Below are 23,319 nucleotides of genomic sequence, written 5' to 3'. Positions count from 1 at the left end.
TAGAGATGGGGTTTCTCCATGTTGGTCAGGCTGAGGTCCAACTCCCGACCTCAGGTGATCCGCCCACCTCGGCCTCCCAAAATGCAGGGATTACAGGCATGAGCCACTGTGCCCAGCCTAATTTTTTTTTTTTTTTTTTTTTTTTTAATAGAGACGGGGTTTCACCGTCTTGGCCAGGCTGGTCTTGAACTCCTGACCTCTTGATCCACCCGCCTGGGCTTCCCAAAGTGCTGGGATTACAGGCATGAGCCACTGCGCCGGCCTAAGAGAGATGGGCTTTTAAAAAGGACTTTACACCAGGCGCGGTGACTCCCAGCACTTTGGGAGGCTAAAGCCAGCAGATCACTTGAGCTCAGGAGTTCGAGACCAGCCTGGGCAAAATAGTGTAGACCCCGTCTCTAAAAAAATAAAAATAGAAAAAAATTAGTTGGTTGTGGTGGCACGCTCCTGCAGTCTCATCTACTCAGGAGGCTGAAGTGGGAGGATTACTTGAGCCCAGGAGGTCGAGGCTGCAGTGAACCGTGATCGGACCGCTGCACTCCAGCCTGGGTGACAGAGTGAGACCCTGTCTCAAAAAGGGGAGTTGGGAGGTGTGCTTTACTTTCCATGTGATTGCCCATTTTAATTCTACTCTATTAGGACAATTCTAAAAGGAACTTCGAGGAGCTTAGCAGCCCTTCACCACCACCGTGACCCCAAGTACTTCTCTCTTCCTTCCCTCCCACAAACAACCCCTTAAGCTTACCCCTGGATTAGTAACCTGGTTGGGGTTGGTGATGAGGAAATCCGAGAGGCCTCTTAAAAAAGATTGTAAAGGGCAAGGGTCCTTTTGCGCTCAAAAACTAGGCACAGGCAAATACAAGATTTTGCCTATAATTTCAGAATCTCCTGGTCCACCCGACTCCCAGATCTTGAGGATTTTCGGATGAGCAATTCAAGTGAGAGGGAAACAGAGATCAACACTCTTAGAACCTGATTCTCTTCCTCAGATCACATTCCTCCGCCCGTCCCGCTCCCGCCGCCAGCGCCAGCGGAGGCCCTAGTCTCCGGCTCCAACTATTCCAACCATCCCGGGAAGGGTGGGGCTCTCGGCTCTTGGGTCCCCCTCCGCCGCCCCCCTTCGTCGATCTCCCCTTCTGCCCTGGTCCCTCCCTTTCTGGGGTGGGGCCAGCCAATGAGCGATCAGACTACGGAGTTTGGCCGGGGAGCCGGGGAGCTCACCGATCCCCCGCCCGGCAGTTCTGGCCGCTGTCCCGGTGCGCACGGACGTGGCTCGAGTTTCCTCTGCTCTCGGCTCTCGCCCGCTTGCTCTCCCCCCTTCCGCTCCTGCTTCTCTCCTGGTCTCCCGCTCCAGCTCCAGCTCCACCCGGCGGGCCACGCACGGCTCCGGGTAGCCATGGAGGACCCCACGCTCTACATTGTCGAGCGGCCGCTTCCCGGGTACCCCGACGCCGAGGCCCCGGAGCTTTCCTCCGCTGGGGCGCAGGCGGCGGAGGAGCCGTCGGGGGCCGTCTCAGAAGAGCTGATCAAGTCGGACCAGGTGAACGGCGTCCTGGTGCTGAGCCTCCTGGACAAAATCATCGGGGCCGTAGACCAGATCCAGCTAACCCAAGCACAGCTGGAGGAGCGACAGGCGGAGATGGAGGGCGCCGTGCAGAGCATCCAGGGCGAGCTGAGCAAGCTAGGCAAGGCGCACGCCACCACGAGCAATACGGTGAGCAAGCTGCTGGAGAAGGTGCGCAAGGTCAGCGTCAACGTGAAGACCGTGCGCGGCAGCCTGGAGCGCCAGGCGGGTCAGATCAAGAAGCTGGAGGTCAACGAGGCTGAGCTGCTGCGGCGCCGCAACTTTAAAGTCATGATCTACCAGGTGAGCCCACGGAGCGGACGGCGCCCAGAGCTCCCGCGCCCGGCCCGCGTCTCCGGCCTGGGATTTGGGGTGGGGAGACTTGCCCGTGGCGCGGCTCCCTTCCCAGCCTGGTCCGAGCGCCCGGGAGATCCACCCTCCTTCCGGCGAGCGCGACTCGGGTGGGGTGGGGTGGGGTGGGATGGGGTGGAGGGAGCGGCGAACTCCTGGGGCGCGTAGAGGGGCGCGCTCTGCACCTCGCACCTCCCCACTCAGATCCTTCCCTCTGGTCCCAGACTTGTAGCAGAACCGAATTAGCGGGTGGACTTGAGGACGCTGCCTCCCGCAGACTGCTCCCTCCTAATTGGTTCTGTCAAACTTCTTCCTACTTGGGGGAAGTTTCTAGGAAAGTCAGGGGTCCCCGGCGATCGTTGGGGTCCGCTGTAAGCGGACACTGGCTTCGGGGCCCGGGCCTGGGGCCTCCGCGCCTGCGGGCCTGATATAGCGGGTGATTCAGGGCTCAGGCACGCACCAGAGGGAGCTGTGCCAAGCGGGGGAGGCGACCGCCAACCTCCTCCCCCGACCCTGCGCCCCCGCGCCCCCGCATCGGCCTCGGCGGCCCACCCCTGTCCCTTCGCTGCGCTCTGCTCCTGGCCTCCAGGCATTTTCAGGCCCTTGAGGACACCCTCACCCGCGGCTCGCGGGCACCCTGGGCCTCCTGGAAGCGGGCGGGGCTGGGCGGGGAAGAGTGGGCGTCAGGAGTGCAAGGGGGGCTGGTGGAGTGGGTGGACAGCCTCTGCGGGGTCCGGCGGTCTGGGCGCAGTCTGGGCGCGGTGAATCACCCCGCATGCCTGCGGGGGCGGGGGCCAGGCGCAGCCGCGCAGCGGGCGGGAGGAGGCTGGCGCCCCCACACCCCCGGCTCCGCCTGGAACCACTTGTTGCTTTCTTTGCACCTCTCCCCATTCCTCCCACTTGGATAAAAATGTATCTTTTGGATCATAACCCCCAATAAACCTAGGAGTCTCGGGTTTCTATGCTGCTCCTCTCCACGCCGCCTCCGCAGTGCCATCGTGGATAATATCTTGGGCTGGGCGGGAAGGGTTCCAGCCTGGCTCCTCCCTGCCTCCCAAAGGCCTGCTGATGCTCGTAACCCCAGTGAGGCGGGATCGTGCGGGGCGGGGAGGTTAGTCTGTGCTCCGCTCTCCCCTTCCTTTCCCTGCCGAAGGGGATGGAAAGAAAGGGAAGGCTGGATTTCTCACACCCTCCAAGTTATAAGACCCCTTTCCGGGAGTTGTGGCTCTGCTGACTGCTCTGGGGCCTGGTGGAGCCGGTTCTGAGTGACCATCTGGGGTGAGATGAGGGGGTCCTTGGCTTGGTCTCCCCAGGAGGAGTTAAGATAGATGCAGATCCGGACAAGTATCTGGGAAGAGTAGAGACAGAAAGGTGGGTCAGCCGGTACCTATCTGAGGTGGTGAGACAGAGGCAGAAATGGCACTTGTCCCCCTCCCCACCCTTACACCGATGACTGACTCCTCCCAGGAGGCATATACGTGGCTTTTAAAAAGCTTTACTTCCCGGCGGGGCGCGGTGGCTCAAGCCTGTAATCCCAGCACTTTGGGAGGCCGAGACGGGCGGATCACGAGGTCAGAAGATCGAGACCATCCTGGCTAACACGGTGAAACCCCGTCTCTACTAAAAAATACAAAAAACTAGCAGGGCGAGGTGGCGGGCGCCTGTAGTCCCAGCTACTCGGGAGGCTGAGGCAGAAGAATGGTGTAAACCCAGGAGGCGGAGCTTGCAGTGAGCTGAGATCGCACCACTGCACTCCAGCCTGGGCAACAGAGCCAGACTCCGTCTCAAAAAAAAAAAAAAAAAAAAAAGGCTTTACTTCCCCTGCTCAAGCACTATTTGGATAGAAAATGTTTGCCCAGAGCTATTTCCACTTAGTCTAACTGCTTGGAGGAAGCAGGATGAGAGGGGGGCTTTTGATGTTTTTTAAGAGACCTGCTTAGTACTGGGGACATTGAGAGGAGGGGAACAAGACAGGGATCTGGGACAGCAAGCCAGCTCTATATTTCCTCCAGAGCCTGGTGTGGCTGAGGGCCACCATGAAGAGCTCGAGAGGTGACCCTTCTCACTCTAACTGTCCCAGACCATAGAACCTGGGAAAGGTCTTGGCCTCAAGGTAAACTTCCCTATGCCAAAGATGGAGATTCTGAGAGAAGAAGGAAAGGTATGGAGGGAGAAAGACTTCTCTGCAGAGGCCGGTGGCATCCCTTTGTTCCACCCTCTCCAGCAATCTGAAGGGATATGTCTATATTTCAGGGGGTGGGAGGGAATGTGTTCTAATCACAGGTGACTTCAAATGCATCTGCACTAAACCAAGGCCAGTGGGGGACAGAGAATTGAGGTAGTAAGAGTAGCTCAAATGGAGTCCCAAACCCACAGAGGGAATAACTAAGAACTAAAATGGCCCCAACCTGGGGAGGACTTCAGAAGTAAGGAAAAGATTCCAGCAAATGGGGTGAGGCTTGGGAAAGCAGAACTTCCCTGAGCTGCAGAGCAGATGTTCCAGGTGGGGACGATGGGGTGGGGACCCAGCTGCTGGAGGAAAGCAGAGGCTGCTCCTGCTCCTCCCCGAGGTCTGCAGACCTGAGAAGGGAAGGAGGTAAAAATAGCTCTGTGCCTTGGCAGGCCTATTAGGGAAGATTGGGGGCAGCAGCATTTATGGTAAAGTCCGGCTGAAGGGGGAGGATGCTTGGGTGGCCAGGCAAAGAGACAGAAATTTGGAGAAAGGTTCCTGGGATGGTGTGAATTCTCTGGAGGAGCCATGGGGGAAGGGATGCTGTATTCCCCACTTCAGGGATGGGAGTTGATGATATGGCAGTGGGGGCAGGGCAGAGGAGAACACCAAGGATGGGAAGTCTCCAGTTGTAGGATCCAGACATCTGGCCTTCCATACCCTATTCCTGGGGAGAAAAGGAGGGAATCCCTTGTATGGCCCCACCCCATATTCAGGGAACTTCTAGACTTAATGATTTCACAGCTTAAGTTTGCATTTGAACATGCACACATACACACACACAAGAAATTCAGCACCTTCCACCCCAAGATACCACAGCCCTCATCTTAAACTCACTTCTGAGTCATCACTGCCCTTCTCTGGCATTTCCTTCCCTGTCTCCCAAACAAAATCTAGCAGTTTGACATCGCATCCTATCAGGCGACACTTAGCTAGCAACAGTTAGTGAATGAGAGAAGTGAATTCTTCTAGTTATAGGAGTTAGTGGGCTGAGGGCTGCAGGAGGATCAGGTCAGATTGTGAATATAGAGGCAGGTGCTCCAAAATACCATGCAGAGGCCGGGCGAAGTGGCTCATGCCTGCAATCCCAGCACTTTGGGAGGCCGAGGCAGGTGGATCACTTGAGGTCAGGAGTTGGAGACCAGCCTGGCCAACATGGTGAAACCCCTGTCTACTAAAAATTAGCCGGGCATGGTGGTGAGGACCTGTAATCCTGGTTACTCGGAAGGCTGAGGCAGAAGAATGACTTGAACCCAGGAGGCAGAGGTTGCAGTGAGCCGAGATCGTGTTACTGTACTCCAGGCTGGGTGACACAGTGAGACTCCATCTCAAAAATAATAATAATAATAATTAATGAATAAAATAAAATACCATGCAGATGAGTGGAGCTATTATCATTAAAGAGCCAATTCTTCCAGGCAACAATTTGTTTTTTGGGGTTTTTTTGTTTTGTTTTTCAGACAAGGTCTCACTCTGTTGCCCAAGCTGGAGTGCAGTGACACAGTCATATCTTACTGCAGTCTTGAACTCTTGGGCTCAAGTGATCCTCCTGGTTCAGCCTCCCGATTAGCTAGGACTACAGGTGCCCAACAGCATGCTCAGCAAATTGGGTTTTTTTTTCATATTTGTAGAGTCCGGGGTCTCACTTAGTTGCCCAGACTGATCTCAAACTCCTGGGTTCAAACAGTTCTCCTGCCTGGGCCTCCCAAAGTGCTGGGACTACAGGCATGAACTACCACGTGCATCCAGTTTGTTTATTTTTAAATTTAAAAAGGCTTTATTTTTAATTATTATGGATACATAATAGTCGTACATATTTTTGGAGTACATGTGATATTCTGGGACAAGCATGCAATGTATCATGATCAAATCAGGGTAATTAGAGTATCCGTCATATCAAGCATTTATCATTTCCTTGTGTTAGGAACATCCCAATTCCACTCCTTTAATTATTTGGAAATATGCAATAATTTCTGTTAACTATATCACCCTATTGTGCTACTGAACATTTGATCTTATTCCTTCTATCTAACTGTATTTTTGTACCCATTAACCATCCCCTCCAGGCAACAATTTGCAGAGTAGAGCTCTTTTAGATCCAGAAAGTGGGGATAAAATGGAAACACAGGGCCGGGCGCGGTGGCTCATGCCTGTAATCCCAGCATTTTGGGAGGCTGAGGCGGGCGAATCACCTGAGGTGGGGAGTTAGAGACCAGCCTTACCAACATGGAGAAACCCCGTCTCTACTAAAAATACAAAATTAGCTGGGCTTGGTGGCACATGCCTGTAATCTTGGGAGGCTGAGGCAGGAGAATCGTTTGAACCTGGGAGGCAGAGGTTGCAGTGAGCTGAGATCGCGCCACTGCACTCTAGCCTGGGCAACAGAGCAAGACTCTGTCTCAAAAAATAGTATAGTATAGTAAATACATAAACCAGTAATACAGTGATTTATTATCGATATCAAGTATTATGTATTGTATATAATTGTATGGGCTAGACTTTTATACAACTGGTAGTGCAGCAGGTTTGTTTACACCAGTAATCACTACAAACACTTGAGAAATTCATTTCACTAACAGATTATGATGGCTACAATGTCAGGCTAGAGTGCAGTGGCACGATCGTGGCTCACTGCAACCCCTCTGCCTCCCAGGTTCAAACGATTGTTCTTCTTCAGCCTTCCAGGTAGCTGGGATTTACAGGTGTGTGCCACCATGCCTGGCTAATATTTTTGCATTTTTAATAGAGACAGGGTTTCACCATGTTGGCCAGGCTGGTCTCGAACTCCTGGCCTCAAGCAATCCACCCGCCTTGGCCTCCCAAAGTGCTGAGATTACAGGCATGAGCCACCACAACCAGCCTCCATTACAATCTTATGGGACCACGGTTGTGTATGCCATCCATTGACTGAAACGTCATTATGCGGCTCATGATTATAAATGTGTTCTGGAGCAGTTTTGAGGAGGCAAAGTCAGTGACTTACATATGGACCAGCAGCAACAGACCATCAGACCTGCTCCAAGTGCTTGGGGATAAGGGCCAGGAAGCATTTAAGAGATTAGGTGTCTCATGGGCATTGAAGGGGAGGGACCAGGGCTGGAATGAGAGCCTGATGGCTTCTCCTCCCCAAATCTCAGCCCATCCTGTACCTCTTTCCTGGATTCAATGCAAATTAGGGCTACCTTGCTCCAGAAGAACCCCAAACCTTTGTCCAAAAATATTCTCAACCCAGGGCTTTAGTCCCTTTCATCCCTAAAACCCAGCGGCCATGGAGAGTATGCATAATACATCCTTCCTCCCAAACTCAGTTTGGATTGTTTTTCCTGGTCACTGGGTCCAAAGCAGGGAGGGTATTTTTAGGGGTGTTCCCAAGACCAAAGGAAATCATACTATCCCTGGGCTCCTCCATCCTTTTTTTTTTTTTTTTTTTTTGAGAAAGGGTCGTAGCTCAGTAGCCCAGGCTGGAGTGGTGCTATCGTAGCTCACGGCAGCCTCAAACTCCTAGGCTCAAGCAATCCTCCCATCTCACCATCTCAGCCTCCTGAACAGCTGAATCTACATGCCCAGCTAATTTTTTAATTTTTTCTTTTTTTTTTTTTTTTTTTCAGACAGAGTCTTGCTCTGTCACCCAGGCTACAGTGCAGTAGCATGATCTCGGCTCACTGCAAGCTCCACCTCCTGGATTCAAGCAATTTTCATGCCTCACCATCCTAAGTAGCTGGGATTACAGGCGTGCGCCCCCATAACTGGCTAATTTTTGTATTTTTAGCAGAGACGGGATTTCACCATGTTGGCCAGGCTGGTCTCGAACTCCTGACCTCAGGTGATCCACCTGCCTCAGCCTCCCAAAGTGCTGGAATTACAGGCCTGAGTCACCGTGCCCAGCCTAAATTTTTTTTCTAGAGGGTCCCCACTATTGCCCAGGCTGGTCTTGAATTCCTGGGCCCAAGTGATACTCCTGCCTCGGCCACCCAAAGTGCTGGGGTTATAGGCGTAAGCCACCCGGCCTTTTTATTTTTATTTTTATTTTTATTTTTATTTTTTTTTTGAGACGGAGTCTCGAGCTGTGTCACCCAGGCTGGAGTGCAGTGGCGCGATCTCGGCTCACTGCAAGCTCCGCCTCCCAGGTTCACGCCATTCTCCTGCCTCAGCCTCCGAGTAGCTGGGACTACAGGCGCCCGCCACCACGCCCGGCTAGTTTTTTGTATTTTTAATAGAGACGGGGTTTCACCATGTTAGCCAGGATGGTCTCGATCTCCTGACCTCGTGATCCACCCGCCTCGGCCTCCCAAAGTGCTGGGATTACAGGCTTGAGCCACCGCGCCCGGCCTTATTTTTCATATTGTAAAGGTCAAAATCAAAAGCATGAAGAGACAACAAAGAGTGGGCAACTGATAGCAAGAGGGGAGGGGATATTGTTGCTAAGCAACTAACCTCAGAAGTAGGAGTGGCTTGTGCCTTTTTTTTGGGGGGAAATATAACATTGTGAATCATCATTCTGTCATTATAAATTTTTTAAATTTTTCTTTTCTTTGTTTTTTTTTTTTTTTTTTTTTTGGTTTTTGTTTTGTTTTGTTTTTCCGAGACAGGGTCTCGCTCTGTTGCCCAGGCTGGAATGCAGTGGCAGCTATCATGGCTCACTGCAGCCCCTGCCTTCCGGGCTCAAGCATTCCTCCTGCCTCAGGCCCCCAAGTAGCTAGGACTACAGATGTACACTGCCACACCCAGCTAATTTTTGTATTTTTTGGTGGAGATGGGGTTTCTCCACGTTGCCCAGGGTCTCCAGTTCCTGGGCTCAAGCAATCCGTCTGCCTCGGCCTCCCAAAATGCTAGGATTACAGGCGTGAGCCACTATACCTGGCCTCATTATCCATTTCTTGAGCTAGACGACACTGTGATCAACTTCATCTCCTTCATTTTGTGGTTTAGGAAGCTGAGGCCCAGAGAGGGGAAGTCACTAGCCTATTGTCACTCAAGTGATTGGGAGTCAAACTGGAGCCAGAACCCAGGTGTACCCTTCCGCTACACTGACTGCTCCCCACCCCCTCCTTCCGTTCTGGGCTCTGCAGCAGAAAGCTGGGTGAAGACTAGCCCTGACTAACCTAGGGGTAGCTGTGGCTCCGCCACTTGCTGAGGGAGTTAGTTGCACGGTCCTGGCGCTGGGGCAGCTTTGCGTGTGCATGGGTGTGTGTGTGCATGTGCGGTGTTGGCTATGAGTGGCCATTAGCTGCTTAGCCTTGTGAGTGCTGAAGTAGAGGCAATGTGTAGTCACCTGGCCTGGTGATGGTGGGAGGGGAGGGCTGTACGGGAGGGGAGGGGTGTAGGGAAGGAGTGGAGCTCCTGGTTGGCCGTGGTGTGCCCTGGCAGGGACTCCACACCTGCCTAGGAGAGGGACATGTTGGTTCCCTTTCTCTTCAGCCTCTCTGCCACTGCCACCTCCTCCTTGTACCCTGCAGGGCAGGTTGGGACCTGCTGCTTTGTTTTTTTGAGACTACGGGCTTTGTTGAATACTGCTATCAGGCTTTGTCGAATACTGCTATCGCCTGAGTCTAATAGTGCCCCCCAAGTGTCCCTCTCTCCTGGCTTCTGATTGCTCAAAGCAAGAAGCCTATTGTCTTTGGCAACTAAGCCCCTCAGGAGAGAGAGTTAGGGGCTGCTGCAGAGGTCCCCGGGACATAGGCTCACCTGTCATAAAAATAGCTTGGTTTTGCCAGGCACAGTGATGTGTGCCTGTAGTCCCAGCTACTCAATAGGTTGAGGCAGGAGGATCGCTTGAGACTAGGAACTTGAGGCCGGGTTGGGCAGCATAGAGAGATCCTATCTTAAAAAAAAAAAAATAGAGCTTGGTTTTGGATCCTGATTTCCCTGTGCATTTTAGTGTATGATATCTTAAGTGATAGCGAGAGGGAGGAGTGGTGAGAAAGACAGAAGGCCGGGACATGGCCAAAGGGAAATTGCCAGGATGTCCCTCTTCCATGCCTATCCCTCTCCTCATTTGGGGTAGCACCCTGTGTCCACCTTACCCCAGGGAAGAATGAAAACAGATTAAGCTGGGCACGTTGGCTCATGCCTGTAATCCCAGCACTTTGGGAGGCTGGGGTGGATGGACCACTTGAGGTCAGGAGTTCAAGACCAGCCTGACCAACATAGCGAAACTCCATCTCTACCAAAAATTCAAAAAAAAATTAGCTGGGTGTGGTGGCACACACCTGTAATCCCAGCTACTCGGGAGGCTGAGGCAGGAGAATCACTTGAACCCAGGAGGCGGAGGTTGCGGTGAGCCAAGATCACGCCACTGCACTCCACAGTCTGGGTGACAGAGCAAGACTCCGTCTAAAACACAACAACAACAAAACTGGGATTGGCAGAGTCTGACTCTGAAGACAGTGAAGTCGTGTGCCTTCATATTTACTCATCTGAGCCTCCCCAGTTATAATCCAACAAATGGCCTCTTAGAAAACTCCTTATCCACCTCTAGCAGCCTCCATAGCCTTCCTATGATTATGGCTGGGGAGGGGTTGAAGGTGGAAGCCCAAGAATGGGACTAGGGAATATTGTAGAGGGAGGAAGGGAGGGGTTCAATTGAAGCTGTTTGTTAATTCATGGGCTTGGGTTTGCCCCACCCCTTTTGGCCCCAGGGCCCTCTTTTTTTTTTTTTTTTTTTTTTTCCCTTTTTGAGACAGAGTCTTGCTCTGTCGCCCAAAATGTGAAGAGCTGGACCTCAGCTCACTGCAACCTCCACCTCCCTGGTTCAAATGATTCTCCTGCCTCAGCCTGCCAAGTAGCTGAGATTACAGGTGTGTGGCACCGGCCCCACTAACAGTATTTTTTGCAGAGACCTGGGCCATGTTGCTCAGGCTGGTCTTGAACTCCTGGGCTCAAGGGATCCACCCACCTTGGCCTCCAAAGTGCTGGGATTACAGGGATTACAGGTGTGAGCCACCATGCCCAGCTCCCAGGGCCCTCTTGATGAAGCATTTAAAATGAGTTTCTAGGCCAGGCATGGTGGCTCACGCCTGTAATCCCAGCACTTTGGGAACCCAAGGAGGGCAGATCACTTGAGGTCAGGAGTTCAAGACCAGCCTGGCCAACATGTTGAAACCCTGTCTCTGCTAAAAATTCAAAATATTAGCTGGGCATGGTGGCACGCACCTGTAATCCCAGCTACTCGGGAGGCTGAGGCAGGGGAATCACTGAAGCCAGGAGGCAGAGGTTGTAGTGAACCGAGATCAGAGATGACACCACTGCACTACAGTTTAGCAGCCTGGGCGATAAAGAAAGACTCCATCTCAAAATAAAATAAAATAAAATAGGCCAAGTGCAGTGGTTCCTGCCTGTAATCCCAGCACTTTGGGAGACCGAGACAAGAGGATCACTTGAGGCCAGGAGTTCAAGAAGAGCCTGGCCAACACAGTGAAACCCGGTCTCTACTAAAAATACAAAATTAGCCAGGCGTGGTAGCATGCACCTGTAATCCCAGCTATTTGGGAGGCTGAGGCAGGAGAATTACTTGAACCTGGGAGTCGGAGGTTGCAGTGAGCCAAGATCATGCACTGCACTCCAGCCTGGGCAACAGAATGAGACTCTGTCTCAAAAAAATAAAATAAAATAGTTTCTAGCCTTGGCAACATAGCGAAACCTTGTCTCTACCAAAAAAAAAAAAAAAAAAAAGATTAGCTGGGTTTGATGGTATACACCTGTAGTCCTGGATATTTGGCAGGCCGAGGTAAGAGGATTGCTTGAGCCCAGGAGTTGGAGGCTGCGGTGAGCTATGATTGTGCACTGCACTCCAGCCTGGGCAACAGAGCAAGACCCCATTTCTTAAAAAAAAAAAAAAAAAAAGTGGTTTATTTCCATCCTAATATATTGTGCTCCCCTCCCTACTCACCAGCCCTTACTCTGCATGCCACCAAGGCCCGTTTTTCTCAACTCCTTTCGCATCCACCCCAAGCCCCATTTAAACCCCTTTTCCTCATCTTAGCCCAAGAAGAAGCCGAATGCACCCTCTGACCCGGCCACAGCCAAGATCGTGCCTTTTGACCTGCCTGAGACTGAACCCTTTGACCTGAAGCCTGAGACAGTGCCTGAGCTCCCACCCTTTGACCAGATGCCTAGGGCACTGCCATATTACCCAGAGCCTGGTCCCCGGCCCACCCCAGAGGAGCCGACAGCCGGTGGGAGTGTTTAGGGTCTCCGGGGTCCCGTTCTGTGGGCGTGGGGTATCTCTCCAATCCACTGTCAGCCCACAGCCTGGTGGTGATCGCTGCCGGGAGAGCTGCCATCCCCAGCCACTGCCCACTATGGACGGGTGCCGGGTACTGTGAGAACACTGGTGTTATGCAGAGTTCAGGCGAATGGGGTGTATACAGTGGGGGGTGGGAGGGGAAGGGAAGGGGCTTCCCTACTTCTTGGTTTCTGTTTTTAATAGTAAATGCTCCCCTACACTTAAGCTGCACCCAAAGGCTGCCCAGCATGAAGGCGCATGACTTCTGGTTCTGCCTTTCCCCTGCTGCCTCCTCCTCAGGGACAACCCAGCTTGGCCCAAAGCCTCTTTGGAGAGAGCCGTCCTGAGGCCCAGGCCTGGGGTCTGTTCTGTGCCCTCTCCACCCGCTCCCTGCAGCTGAGGAAAACATTTACACGTATTTTTTCCAGTTTCTTTTAGAAAATGCTTTGCAAAGAGATCGCTTGTGTTTGCCAGATCCTGCCTTGGGTGGGGTGCCCAAAAGCTGCTAACTCAGAGAGGCCAGGAGGGGGGCATTCTAGCTGGCTCTGGCTCAGGTCCTCTGGCTTTTCCTATAGCTCAGTGTTTCTCAACTTAAAAAAAAATTTTTTTAGAGATGGGGTCTCACTGTGTTGCCCAGGCTGGTTCCGAATTCCTGGGCTCAAGTGATCCTCCCGAGTCAGCTTCCCAAAGTGCTGGGATTATAGGTGTGAGCTGCCTCACCCAGTCAGTTTCTGTTGTTGTTGGTTGTTGTTGTTTTCATAATCACCCCCCTGTTAGTTTTGTTTTTTTGTTTTTGTTTTTTTTTTTTTTGAGACGGAGTCTCGCTCTGTGGCCCAGGCTGGAGTGCAGTGGCGCCATCTCAGCTCACTGCAAGCTCCGCCTCCGGGGTTCATGGCATTGTCCTGCAGCCTCCCGAGTAGCTGGGACTACAGGCACCCGCCACCAAGCCCGGCTAATTTTTTGTATTTTTAGTAGAGACGGGGTTTCACCGTGTTAGCCAGGATGGTCTCGATCTCCTGACCTTGTGATCCACCCGTCTCGGCCACCCAAAGTGCTAGGATTACAGGCGTGAGCCACCGTGCCTGGCCTTTTTTTTTTTTTTTTTTTTGAGACATAGTCCTACTCTGTCACCCAGGTTGGAGTGCAGTGGAATGATCTCGGCTCACTACAACCTCCACCTCCTGGGTTCAAGTGATTCTCCTGCCTCAGCCTCCCAAGTAGCTGAGATTACAGGCATGCACCACCACACCCAGCTAGCTTTTGTATTTTTTGGTAGAGACAGGGTTTCAAACTTCTGACCTCAGGTGATCCACCCACCTTGGCCTCCCAAAATGCTGGGATTACAGGTGTGAGCCACTGTGCCTGGCCCTTCTAGATTTTTTTTTTCTGTTTTCTTTTTTTTTTTTTTTTTGAGACAAAGTCTCGCTCTGTCGCCAGGCTGCAGTGCAGTGGCACGATCTCACCTCAATGCAGTCTCTGCCTCCCTGGTTCAGCCTCCCGAGTAGCTGGGATTACAGGCTTGTGCCACCACACTGAGCTAATTTTTGTATTTTTAGTAGAGATGGGGTTTCACCATGTTGGCCAGGATGATCTTGATCTCCTGACCTCGTGATATGCCCACCTCAGCCTCCCAAAGTGGTGGGATTACAGGCGTAAGCCACCACACTTGGCCCCTTTTAGATATTTTTAACCAAGCTGTTCATCTCCCTCATGAAATGTTAAAACAATAGATACACTGTATATCCCTTCATGTACTGTGGCTCTTGGGAGTAGCACAAACCATTGTGATATCTAAGTCCCCTCCTAATCTCCAAGAATCAATTTTCACCGTTTTGGAGGCAGTTTCACCCCTGCCAAGAATGCATGCTAGAGCAGAAGGGAGGGACACTTCTGCCCTTGGGGTCTCTCATCTCCTTGTCTTAGCAACCTCCAGCAGAGGTCCTGAGTTTTAAAGACGTTCTCTCCCCTTCACCTCTCCCCTCCTCTGCACCCTCTTCTAACATACACTCTAAGCAGATCCTGGGTCTCTGAATTACCTCTCCGGTCTCCTCCAGCCATTCCCAGGCAGTGGTTGGGGACCTAGAGCTGGTCAGCTGTAAGTCAAGAGAGCCTCCTACCCAGACCCATGTGGCATCTGTCCCTTTTCCCTAACAAATATGAAGTGCCTGGCCAAGGGCCAGATGCATAATAGGTGCTCAATGACATTATAATCTTATAAAAATCTTCCTAAGCCATAGTGCAAGTTTAGACAGCAGGGTTGGCGGGTGCAGTGGAAGAGGCTGGGAGCCTCCCTGTGGCTCCTCTACGTCCATCCAGGATTGAGGAGCTGTGCATGCTTGGCAAAGGGCAGGGGCAGTTGTGCATGCTTTTGTTCAGACCTGGTCATTAAAGGTAACTCTGGAAACCAAGCCTGTTGGGAGTGGTGGTTTTGTTTAATAAAAACGGGAAACAGAACAAGCAGAGCCGTCCCTCCTTGCCATCCCCTGAGATCCTTCCTTTGGCTTAGGAGCTCTGCCAGGGAAGTAGGGGTGGGACAAGGGTGGCTGGCCTGTGTGCCTAGGGTGGAGGGAGATGATTTTGCATTGTGTTTGTGATGGTTTTTACCAGCAGGCAGATGGGTGGGACCAAGACAGCACTCCAAAGCTGTGAGTCATGGGGGAAACCTGGCTTGGAGTGGAGGGGAAAAGCTAATGGTGGAATACCCTTTCCAGACCAGCCTATTGGGCATCATCCCAGGATTCAGCTCAAGTTGTTTCGTCTTCTGTCCCCTGACCTTCCACCAAGAAGGCAGCTCCTGGCCGGGCGCAGTGGCTCATGCCTGTAATCCCAGCACTTTGGGAGGCCGAGGCCAGCGGATCACAAGGTCAGGAGATCGAGACCATCCTGGCCAACATGGTGAAATCCTGTCTCTACTAAAAAAAAAGAAAAAAATACAAAAAATTAGCCAAGTGTGGTTGCGGACGACTATAGTCCCAGCTACTCAGGAGGCTGAGGCAGGAGAATGGCGTGAACCCAGGAGGCGGAGCTTGCAGTGAGCCGAGATCGCGCCACTGCACTCTAGCCTGGGCAACAGAGTGAGACTCTGTCTCAAAAAAAAAAAAGAAAGAAAGAAGGCAACTCCGATCGTGTAAGCCATCACTCCAGGAGAAGCCTACAATGAATGGGGTTAGAGCCCCCAGATTCCCTACTGGTCTGGAGAGATTTCTAAATCCAAGAAGAAACCTCCCCTTGGCCAGGCCCAGTGGCTCATGCCAGAAATCTCAGCACTTTGGGAGGCCAAGGCAAGGGGATCACTTGAGCCCAGGAGTTCGAGACCAAACTGGGCAACACAGTGAGACTCTGCCTCTACAAAAACTACAAAAATTAGCTGGGCATGTTGGTGTGCACCTGTAGTTCCAGCTACTTGGGAGGCTGAGGTAGGAGGATCACTAGAGCCCAGCAGGTTGAGGCTGTAGTGAGCTGTAATCATGCCACTGCACTTCAGCCTGGTTGACAGAACAAGACCCCATCTCAAAACAAACAAACAAAAACACAAAAATGACCAGGCGCGGTGGCTCATGCCTGTAATCCCAGCACTTTGGGAGGCCAAAGCGGGCAGATCACTTGAGGTCAGGAGTTCGAGGTCAGCCTGGCCAATATGGTGAACCCTGTCTCTACCAAAAAATACAAAAACTAGCCGGGTGTGGTGGCGCATGCCTGTAATCCCAGCTACTCGGGAGGCTGAGGCAGGCAAATCGCTTGAACCCGGGAGGCAGAGGTTGCAGTGAGCCGAGATCACACCACCGCACTCCAACCTGGCTGACAGAGTGAGACCATGTCTCAAAAAAAAAAAAAGGCCGGCACGGTGGCTCACACTTGTAATCCCAGCACTTTGGGAGGCCAAGGAGGGCGGATCACATGAGGTTGGGAGTTCAAGACCAGCCTGACCAATATGGAGAAACCCCATCTCTACTAAAAATACAAAATTAGTCAGGTGTGGTGGCGCATGCCTGTAATCTCAGCTATTTGGGAGGCTGAGGCAGGAGAATTGCTTGAACCCAGGAGGCGGAGGTTGCGGTGAGCCAAGATCACGCCATTGCACTCCAGCCTGGGGAACAAGAGCAAAACTCCGTCTCAAAAAAAAAAAAAAACACTAAAAAAGCAAAAAACCTCCTCTCACTAGGACTGCTCCCTTATGTTGTAGTTTGAGACCTTTCATGGAGCACTAGGAAGATGGCACTGGCTGTAAGAAGCCTGCAGCTCTCTCCCCAGTCCCATTCACTTCCAAGTTCAGCTGGCAAAGACCTTTATGTAGGAAGCCAGGGGCCAGGAAAACCAGCCAGCTCAGCCTTTAGGGGTAGGGGTGGAGCAGGCAGCAGGGGTAGGGGAGAAGTGGGGGATGCTGGGGGTAGGGCAGAGAGACAAAGTGGATTTGTTTTCCAGCAGCTGGGGCTGTTTCCTGACTATTCCCTGCCTGTCACCCTTAATCCCTCCCTAGCCTATTCACATTGTCTGAGTTTAGTGAAAGGAGGGGCTCTCCTCCACCCTTTGGTGGAGCGTGGGTGGGTTTTTAGTCTGGGAGGTTATGAAGGAAAGATCAGAGCTGAATATTTATATATATAATATATATTATATATATTTATATATAAGCTCTGATATATTAAGCTCTTATATCTGATATATATATAAGCTCTGATCTTTATATATATATATAAAATACACACACACACACACACACACACACACACTGGGGCTGCAGGTAAATTCTGGGTGGAGATGGATGAAGAAGGTTTAGATCCTAAAATGATACACACTCCAGTAGCAGGCAGGGTAAGGAGCCCCAAAGTGAATGACTGGAAATCAGAGGGAATGCAAAGAGAGATTAGACTCTCCTACACTCAGAACAAGGAAAACACCCTTCAATGCCTCAGTGAATAAGAGGCAGAGGGATAAACAAAATGCCCTAGTGATCTGCACTAAGCCACCTATGGCAGGGGGAGACTACAAGTCCCAGCATGCCCTGTGCCCAGGTCACCTTGCCTGCTGGGAGGTGTAGTTGGGTAACAGAGCTGGAGGTGGCTTGGTGCCCAGCAGATCTGGTGCCCAAATGAGAGAAGAGGTGGAGCCAGCATTCCCTCTTTGTCCCTGCTAATGCTATTGACAAGAAGGGAAGGAAGTTGGGAGAGGGTGTTCCTAGTTTTCAGTGTAAACCAGGAAACTCTGGGGGGATGTTGACAGGAGGGAAGAGGAAAGAGGTTGGGGGCTGGGGAAGGAATTTCTGTAGCAGGTGGTGCAGAGATACCGAGCGGCCTATATAGGGGCGGGAGGGGGTGTGTGTCTATGAGAGGACTCAGTTTTTGTTGCCTCATTTTCTCAGGGGACAGAAATTTTCTTACAATTCTGGGAAATGGTCTTCCGAAAACCCTTTAGAAATGCAACTGTCTCTCATTTCTTCATTTGAAGTCCCTAAAGGGAGTCTGGGCCAAAGAGGAGATCCTATTGATGATCTTGGTCTGCCCTTTCCCTTTCTGTGCTCAGCCTCCCCTGTTTTCTGATGGGGGTGGAGGTTGGGGAGGGAGTGATCCAGAGATTCTGAAATGTTGGCCAGAGTCAAGATCTTGGAAAATCTTCCCAGAATGGAAAGTAGTTCTGGTACTAAATCCTCCAAGGAGAAGACAGAAAATCTAAGAACTGGCTCTGAGCTCCAGGGTCATGGAGAATCTGAGACCACTCATCCTACTCCTAGACCTCTGAGCTCAGGCTTTGTGTGGGGGGCAGGGGGTGGGGAAAGCAAGAATTGAAAAGTAATCTCTCTTCCATCCCAAGGTAGGGAAGTCACAACCAGAAGAAATGTCCAGACTGGGGAGAAAACATGTCCGTGGCTCCCAGCCAGCTTCTTCCTCTTTCCAACATCAGTTTCTAAATGTGAGGGAGGGGGAGAAAGACCACTGGCGGAGCCAAACAGTATGAAGGAGTCAAGGAAGGTGGAGGTAGGGGAGGGTGGACCACAGTTCTCCATCTCTCAGGCTGCTTCTGAAATAGCTTGAGGCTAGGTGCAGTGGCTCATGCCTGTAATCCCAGCACTTTGGGAGGCCAAGGCGGGTGGATTATTTGAGGTCAGGAGTTCGAGACCAGCCTGACCAACATGGTGAAACCCCATCTCTACTAAAAAATACAAAAAAATTAGCCAGGTGTGGTGGCGCATGCCTGCAGTCCCAGCTACTCAGGAGACTGAGGCAGGAGAATTGCTTGAACCTGGGAGGCGAAGGTTGCAGTGAGCCGAGATCGCGCCACTGCACTTCAGCCTGGGCCACAAAGTGAGACTCCATCTCAAAAAAAAAAAAAAAAAATGAAATAGCTTGAGTCTGGAAAATGCACTCCCTTTACTTCACCTGCTCGGGTGGGTAGGTTTAGCTGTGGGCTCAAACCCCTACCGGCTTTCAACCTAAACAGATACTCCCACCACTTGCTTTTCCGCCTGGCTCGGGCAGTGTGCGATTTGCGGCACCAGAGGGCGCTCGCCCATTTCCAAAGTCTCCCGAGGGCCGCAGTGGTGTCACATCATCTGCGGGTGGACGGGGCACAGGACAGGGTTGGACAACTACAGAGATTTTAGCCCAAGTGCAATTATTACGCAGCCCATCTCTGACCCGAAGCTCGGTCCCCTGCTCGCGCGGTCTGTATAGTCACCATTCGTTCAACACACATGTATTTTTTAGAGAATGGCGGCGCAAGGTTGGGCATGGTGGCTCACACCTGTAATCCCAGAACTTTGGGAGGCTGAGGCGGGCGGATCACCTGAGGTCGGGAGTTCGAGACCAGCCTGACCAACATGACGAAACCCCATCTCTACTAAAGATACAGAATTCAGCCGGGCATGGTGGCGGGCGCCTGTAATCCCAGCTACTCGGGAGGCTGAGGCAGGAGAATTGCTTGAACCTGGGAGGCAGAGATTGCGGTGAGCCAAGATCGTGCCACTGCACTCCAGCCTGGGAAACAGAGCGAGACTCCGTCTAAAAAAAAAAAAAAAGAGAGAGAGAGAGAGAATGGCCACACGGGGTTGGGGTGCCGGAGATGGGGGCTGTGTTGCCCAGGCTGGTCTCGAACTCCTGGATTCAAGCGATCCTCCTGCCTCTGTCTCCCAAAGCGCTAATGTTACGTGCGTGAGCCTACACACATGTATTGAGCGCCCGACAGTTTCCTGCGGACCACGCGTGTCCCGTGCTCCCCTCTCTCCAGGATCGCCGCCACCCAGACTCAGGCTCGCTCACGTCTCCCTCCTCCCACCCCTCTCATGTCCCTTCTCCTCTTCCCTTAGGATGAAGTTAAGCTGCCGGCCAAAGTGAGCATCAGCAAATCGCTGAAAGAGTCGGAGGCGCTGCCAGAGAAGGAGGGCGAGGAGCTGGGCGAGGGCGATCGGCCCGAGGAGGACGCAGCGGCCCTGGAGCTGTCGTCGGACGAGGCGGTGGAGGTTGAGGAGGTTATCGAGGAGTCGCGCGCTGAGCGCATCAAGCGCAGTGGCCTGCGGCGCGTGGACGACTTCAAGAAGGCCTTCTCCAAGGAGAAGATGGAGAAGACCAAGGTGCGTACCCGCGAGAACCTGGAGAAGACGCGCCTCAAGACCAAAGAAAACCTGGAGAAGACGCGGCACACCCTGGAGAAGCGCATGAACAAGCTGGGCACGCGCCTGGTGCCCGCCGAGCGGCGCGAGAAGCTGAAGACGTCGCGGGACAAGCTGCGCAAATCCTTCACGCCCGACCACGTGGTGTACGCGCGCTCCAAGACCGCGGTCTACAAGGTGCCGCCCTTCACCTTCCACGTCAAGAAGATCCGCGAGGGCCAGGTGGAGGTGCTCAAGGCCACCGAGATGGTGGAGGTGGGCGCCGACGACGACGACGAGGGCGGCGCGGAGCGCGGGGAGGCCGGCGACCTGCGGCGCGGGAGCAGCCCCGACGCGCACGCGCTGCTGGAGATCACCGAGGAGTCCGACGCCGTGCTGGTGGACAAGAGCGACAGCGACTGAGCCGCCCCCGCCGCCACCCACCCCATTCCTCGCTCCTTCCGAACTTCCTCTGTCGCATTCTCTCTCGGCCCCGAACTGGCTGATATTTTTCTAAATTGAAAACACGGCCCCGCCCCAACACCTCCAGGATCTCCCCTCCCAGTCTTAGAGCTGTTAGGACCCGATGGGGAGGCAGCCCCCGCAGTGGACAGCCCCCGCTTGGTCACAGTCCGGGTGGAATGGGAAGGGAATGGGCGATCCCTGTCCTGGTTATCCAAGCCGGGATCTCAGAGGAAATTGCAGTGATTCCACAGTTAGGCCCCTTTGGGGGGGCTGCCTTCCCCTCAGCCTCTCCTCACACCACCCACCCAGCTGCTGTCATTCCGCTCACTGAGCTCTTCATTCTCACCCTGACCCTGGGGGACTCAAAGCCAAAACTGCCCAAAGAGAAAAGATTGAATCCTAAAGGGGATCCTTGCCCCCATGGGAGGCCCCCTACTGGAAGGATGTGAAAGCAGCTTTGGGGTGAAACTGAGGCAGTGGGGAAGAGAGCAGAATGAGCCCTCACCCTGGCTGGAGGTCCAGCACAGGCTGTATCTGCAGAGGGACCCAGAGGAACGCTGGAGCCAAGAGAAGCCCTGGAAAGGAGGAGTGGGGAACGACATGTGAGGGATGGCACACTGATGTGTTTATGCACCTGTACACAGGAGCACATGGCCATGGCTTTGGAAAGGAGAATGGGAAAATAGGAGAAGGTTGGCCAGGCTCCGTGGCTCATGCCTGTAACCCCAGCACTTTGGGAGGCCCAGGTGGGTGGATCACCTGAGGTCGGGAGTTCGAGACCAGCCTGGCCAACATGGCGAAAACCCATCTCTACTAAAATTACAAAAATTAGCCAGGGATGGTGACGCATACCTGTAATCCCAGCTACTTTGGAGGCTGAGGTGGGGAGAATTGCTTGAACCCGGGAGGTGGAGGTTTCTGTGGGCCAAGATCGCGCCACCGCACTCCAGCCTGGGTGACAGAGTGAGACTCCATCTCAACAAAACAAAAAAAAAGGAAACTAGGAGAAGGTGGAAATGGGTGAAGAGGGAAGTCCCCTCACTAGCTGCGTGAGAAGTCCATCTTACTGTGGTTCTCCATGGGCAGCAGGACCATTTTTCAGAATCAAGAGGGAGGACAGTGTGAGAAGGCGGTGATCCAAAAAGGACAAAGAGGTCAGCCCCACCCGATCCCTCAAATGGGCTCTCGGAGGCGCCCCCAGGGGCAGCCCATTTCTCAAAGTCCAGAAAATTAGGGTCCCAGAAGGGGGCAGCAGCAGGCTGGGAATTAGGAGGGAGAGCAAGGTGCTGGCCCTGCCACCAAGTTGAGAGCTGGAGGGGAGGTGGGGAGAGCACATCACAGAGCAGCCAGCCCTGGTTCACTCTTGGCAGTTTCTTCTCAAGCTCCTTCCCTAGCTGGGCATGGTGGCACGTGCCTGTGGTCCCAGCTACTCGGGAGGCTGAGGAGGGAGGATCGCCAGAGCCCAGGAGTTTGAGGCTGCAGTGAGCTCTAATGGTGCCTCTGCACTTCATCCTAGGCAACAGAGCAAGACGCTGTTTAAAAAAGAAAAAATCCTTCCCTAGAGCTAGAATCCTAAAGCAGCAGAGCTAGGCAAGGCCTCACTGGTTTCCTTGTCCTTGGGGTGCCTTTCCTGAATCTTTCGGGGTGAAGGGAGTATTGCTCCCAGTCCAGAGGCCTGATTCTGTTCAGACCAGGTTCTCAAGACAGGAGTCCCTTTGTTCCTCCCCATTAAACGGGGTTTGTCAGAAGCAAGAACAGCCCCTCTCCCCAGTCACAGCCTGAAGGGAGGCCCCGAGGGCTTCCTCCTTCCCCCACCTGCTCCTTACCTTCTCTGCCCTGCTTTTTAGAACTGCAGCTCATTGTTTTAAGGGATTGGGGGAGGGAGCCTGGGGACACAAACCTTTTATACAATACAAAGCTTTGCTTTTTTTTTTTTTTTTCTTTTTTCCTTTCTTTTCCTTTTTGGTTGTCTTCTCTGAATGGTTGAAGACCCCTCTGCTGAGGGAGGCTGGGGATTGTGGGACAAGGTCCCTTGGTGCTGATGGCCTGAAGGGACTTGAGCTGTGGGCAGATGCAGTTTTCTGTGGGCTTGGGGAACCTCTCATGTTGCTGTGTCCTGGTGAGCAGCCCGACCAATAAACCTGCTTTTCTAAAAGGATCTGTGTTCGATTGTATTCTCTGAAGGCAGTTACATAGGTTTACAGAAGGCAGGAGGGAAGGAGGGAGAAAGGGAGGGAGAACTGTTGGTATAAACTTGTCTCACTTGCCTGGGGTGGGGGAAGGCCAGGGAGATAATAATAATTGCCAATTTATTGAGCCCTTACTCTCTGCCAGGAACTGTTCTGAGCACTTTGGTATGCAATTGCTCATTTAATGTCATAACAACCCCACTAGGCAGAGCCTATCATCATTCCCAGTCTAGATATGAGGAAACAGTGACTTGTCTAAGGTGCCATAGCTGGAAAGCAGTGGTGCTGGGATTCAAAGGCAACTGGATCCTCAATCTGTTTCATGGTTATAACCCTGTGTCTATACAGGTCTGTAACCCTGTGTCCCCCCCACCCCCCATCCCCCATCCCCCATCCACTTCCCTGTAGTCAGGACATTAGCCTTCCAGACACACCCGGTTACTGTACTCAGCCTGAGCTTCCCACACACATACCCTTTGGAATCATAGGCCTGGAGGAAGCAGCCTAGGGGAGGGGAAAATCAAAGGCTCTCAGAGGGCTGAATATCGGTAAAGAAAGTGCATGACATATCCCAGTTGTATCTACACAGCATATTTCAATCTCCCCGCAACCCTGTGATGGGCACTGCTATGGTTTAAATGTATTCCCTATATATCTTTCTTTTTTTCTTTTCTTTTCTTTTTTTTTTTTTTTTGAGACAGAGTCTTGTTATGTTAC

At 52.6% G+C, this 23,319-nt stretch overlaps 1 protein-coding gene across 4 annotated transcripts; it reads left to right on the top strand.

Annotated features, from left to right (window-relative positions):
- Positions 1–976: 976 nt before the first annotated feature.
- Positions 977–22,571, top strand: CAVIN1 (caveolae associated protein 1). 4 transcript variants are annotated; one of them, XM_025363301.1, is made up of 3 exons: positions 1,001–1,690; positions 1,745–1,867; positions 19,667–22,571. In XM_025363301.1, the coding sequence occupies exons 1-3, from the start codon at positions 1,175–1,177 to the stop codon at positions 20,369–20,371; spliced, it is 1,344 nt and encodes a 447-aa protein (XP_025219086.1). In that variant the 5' UTR covers positions 1,001–1,174; the 3' UTR covers positions 20,372–22,571. The 4 variants fall into 4 exon arrangements, with proteins under 4 accessions (XP_025219084.1, XP_025219086.1, XP_025219085.1 ...); XM_025363300.1 differs by having other exon boundaries at positions 1,001–1,867; positions 19,667–20,699; positions 22,413–22,571; XM_025363302.1 differs by having other exon boundaries at positions 1,242–1,340; positions 1,521–1,867.
- Positions 22,572–23,319: the final 748 nt, after the last annotated feature.

This window comes from Theropithecus gelada, chromosome 16 (assembly GCF_003255815.1).
Source record: "Theropithecus gelada isolate Dixy chromosome 16, Tgel_1.0, whole genome shotgun sequence".
NCBI classification, from domain to species: domain Eukaryota; kingdom Metazoa; phylum Chordata; class Mammalia; order Primates; family Cercopithecidae; genus Theropithecus; species Theropithecus gelada.
Note: the sequence above shows the minus strand (reverse complement) of the source record. Positions and strands in the feature narration are given on the sequence as shown.

Coding starts and splice junctions, on each gene's coding strand:
- CAVIN1 (XM_025363299.1), top strand. CDS start 1,175: ATGAGCGATCAGACTACGGAGTTTGGCCGGGGAGCCGGGGAGCTCACC. Junction 1,868..19,666: donor TTAAAGTCATGATCTACCAG/GTGAGCCCACGG, acceptor CTCTTCCCTTAG/GATGAAGTTAAGCTGCCGGC.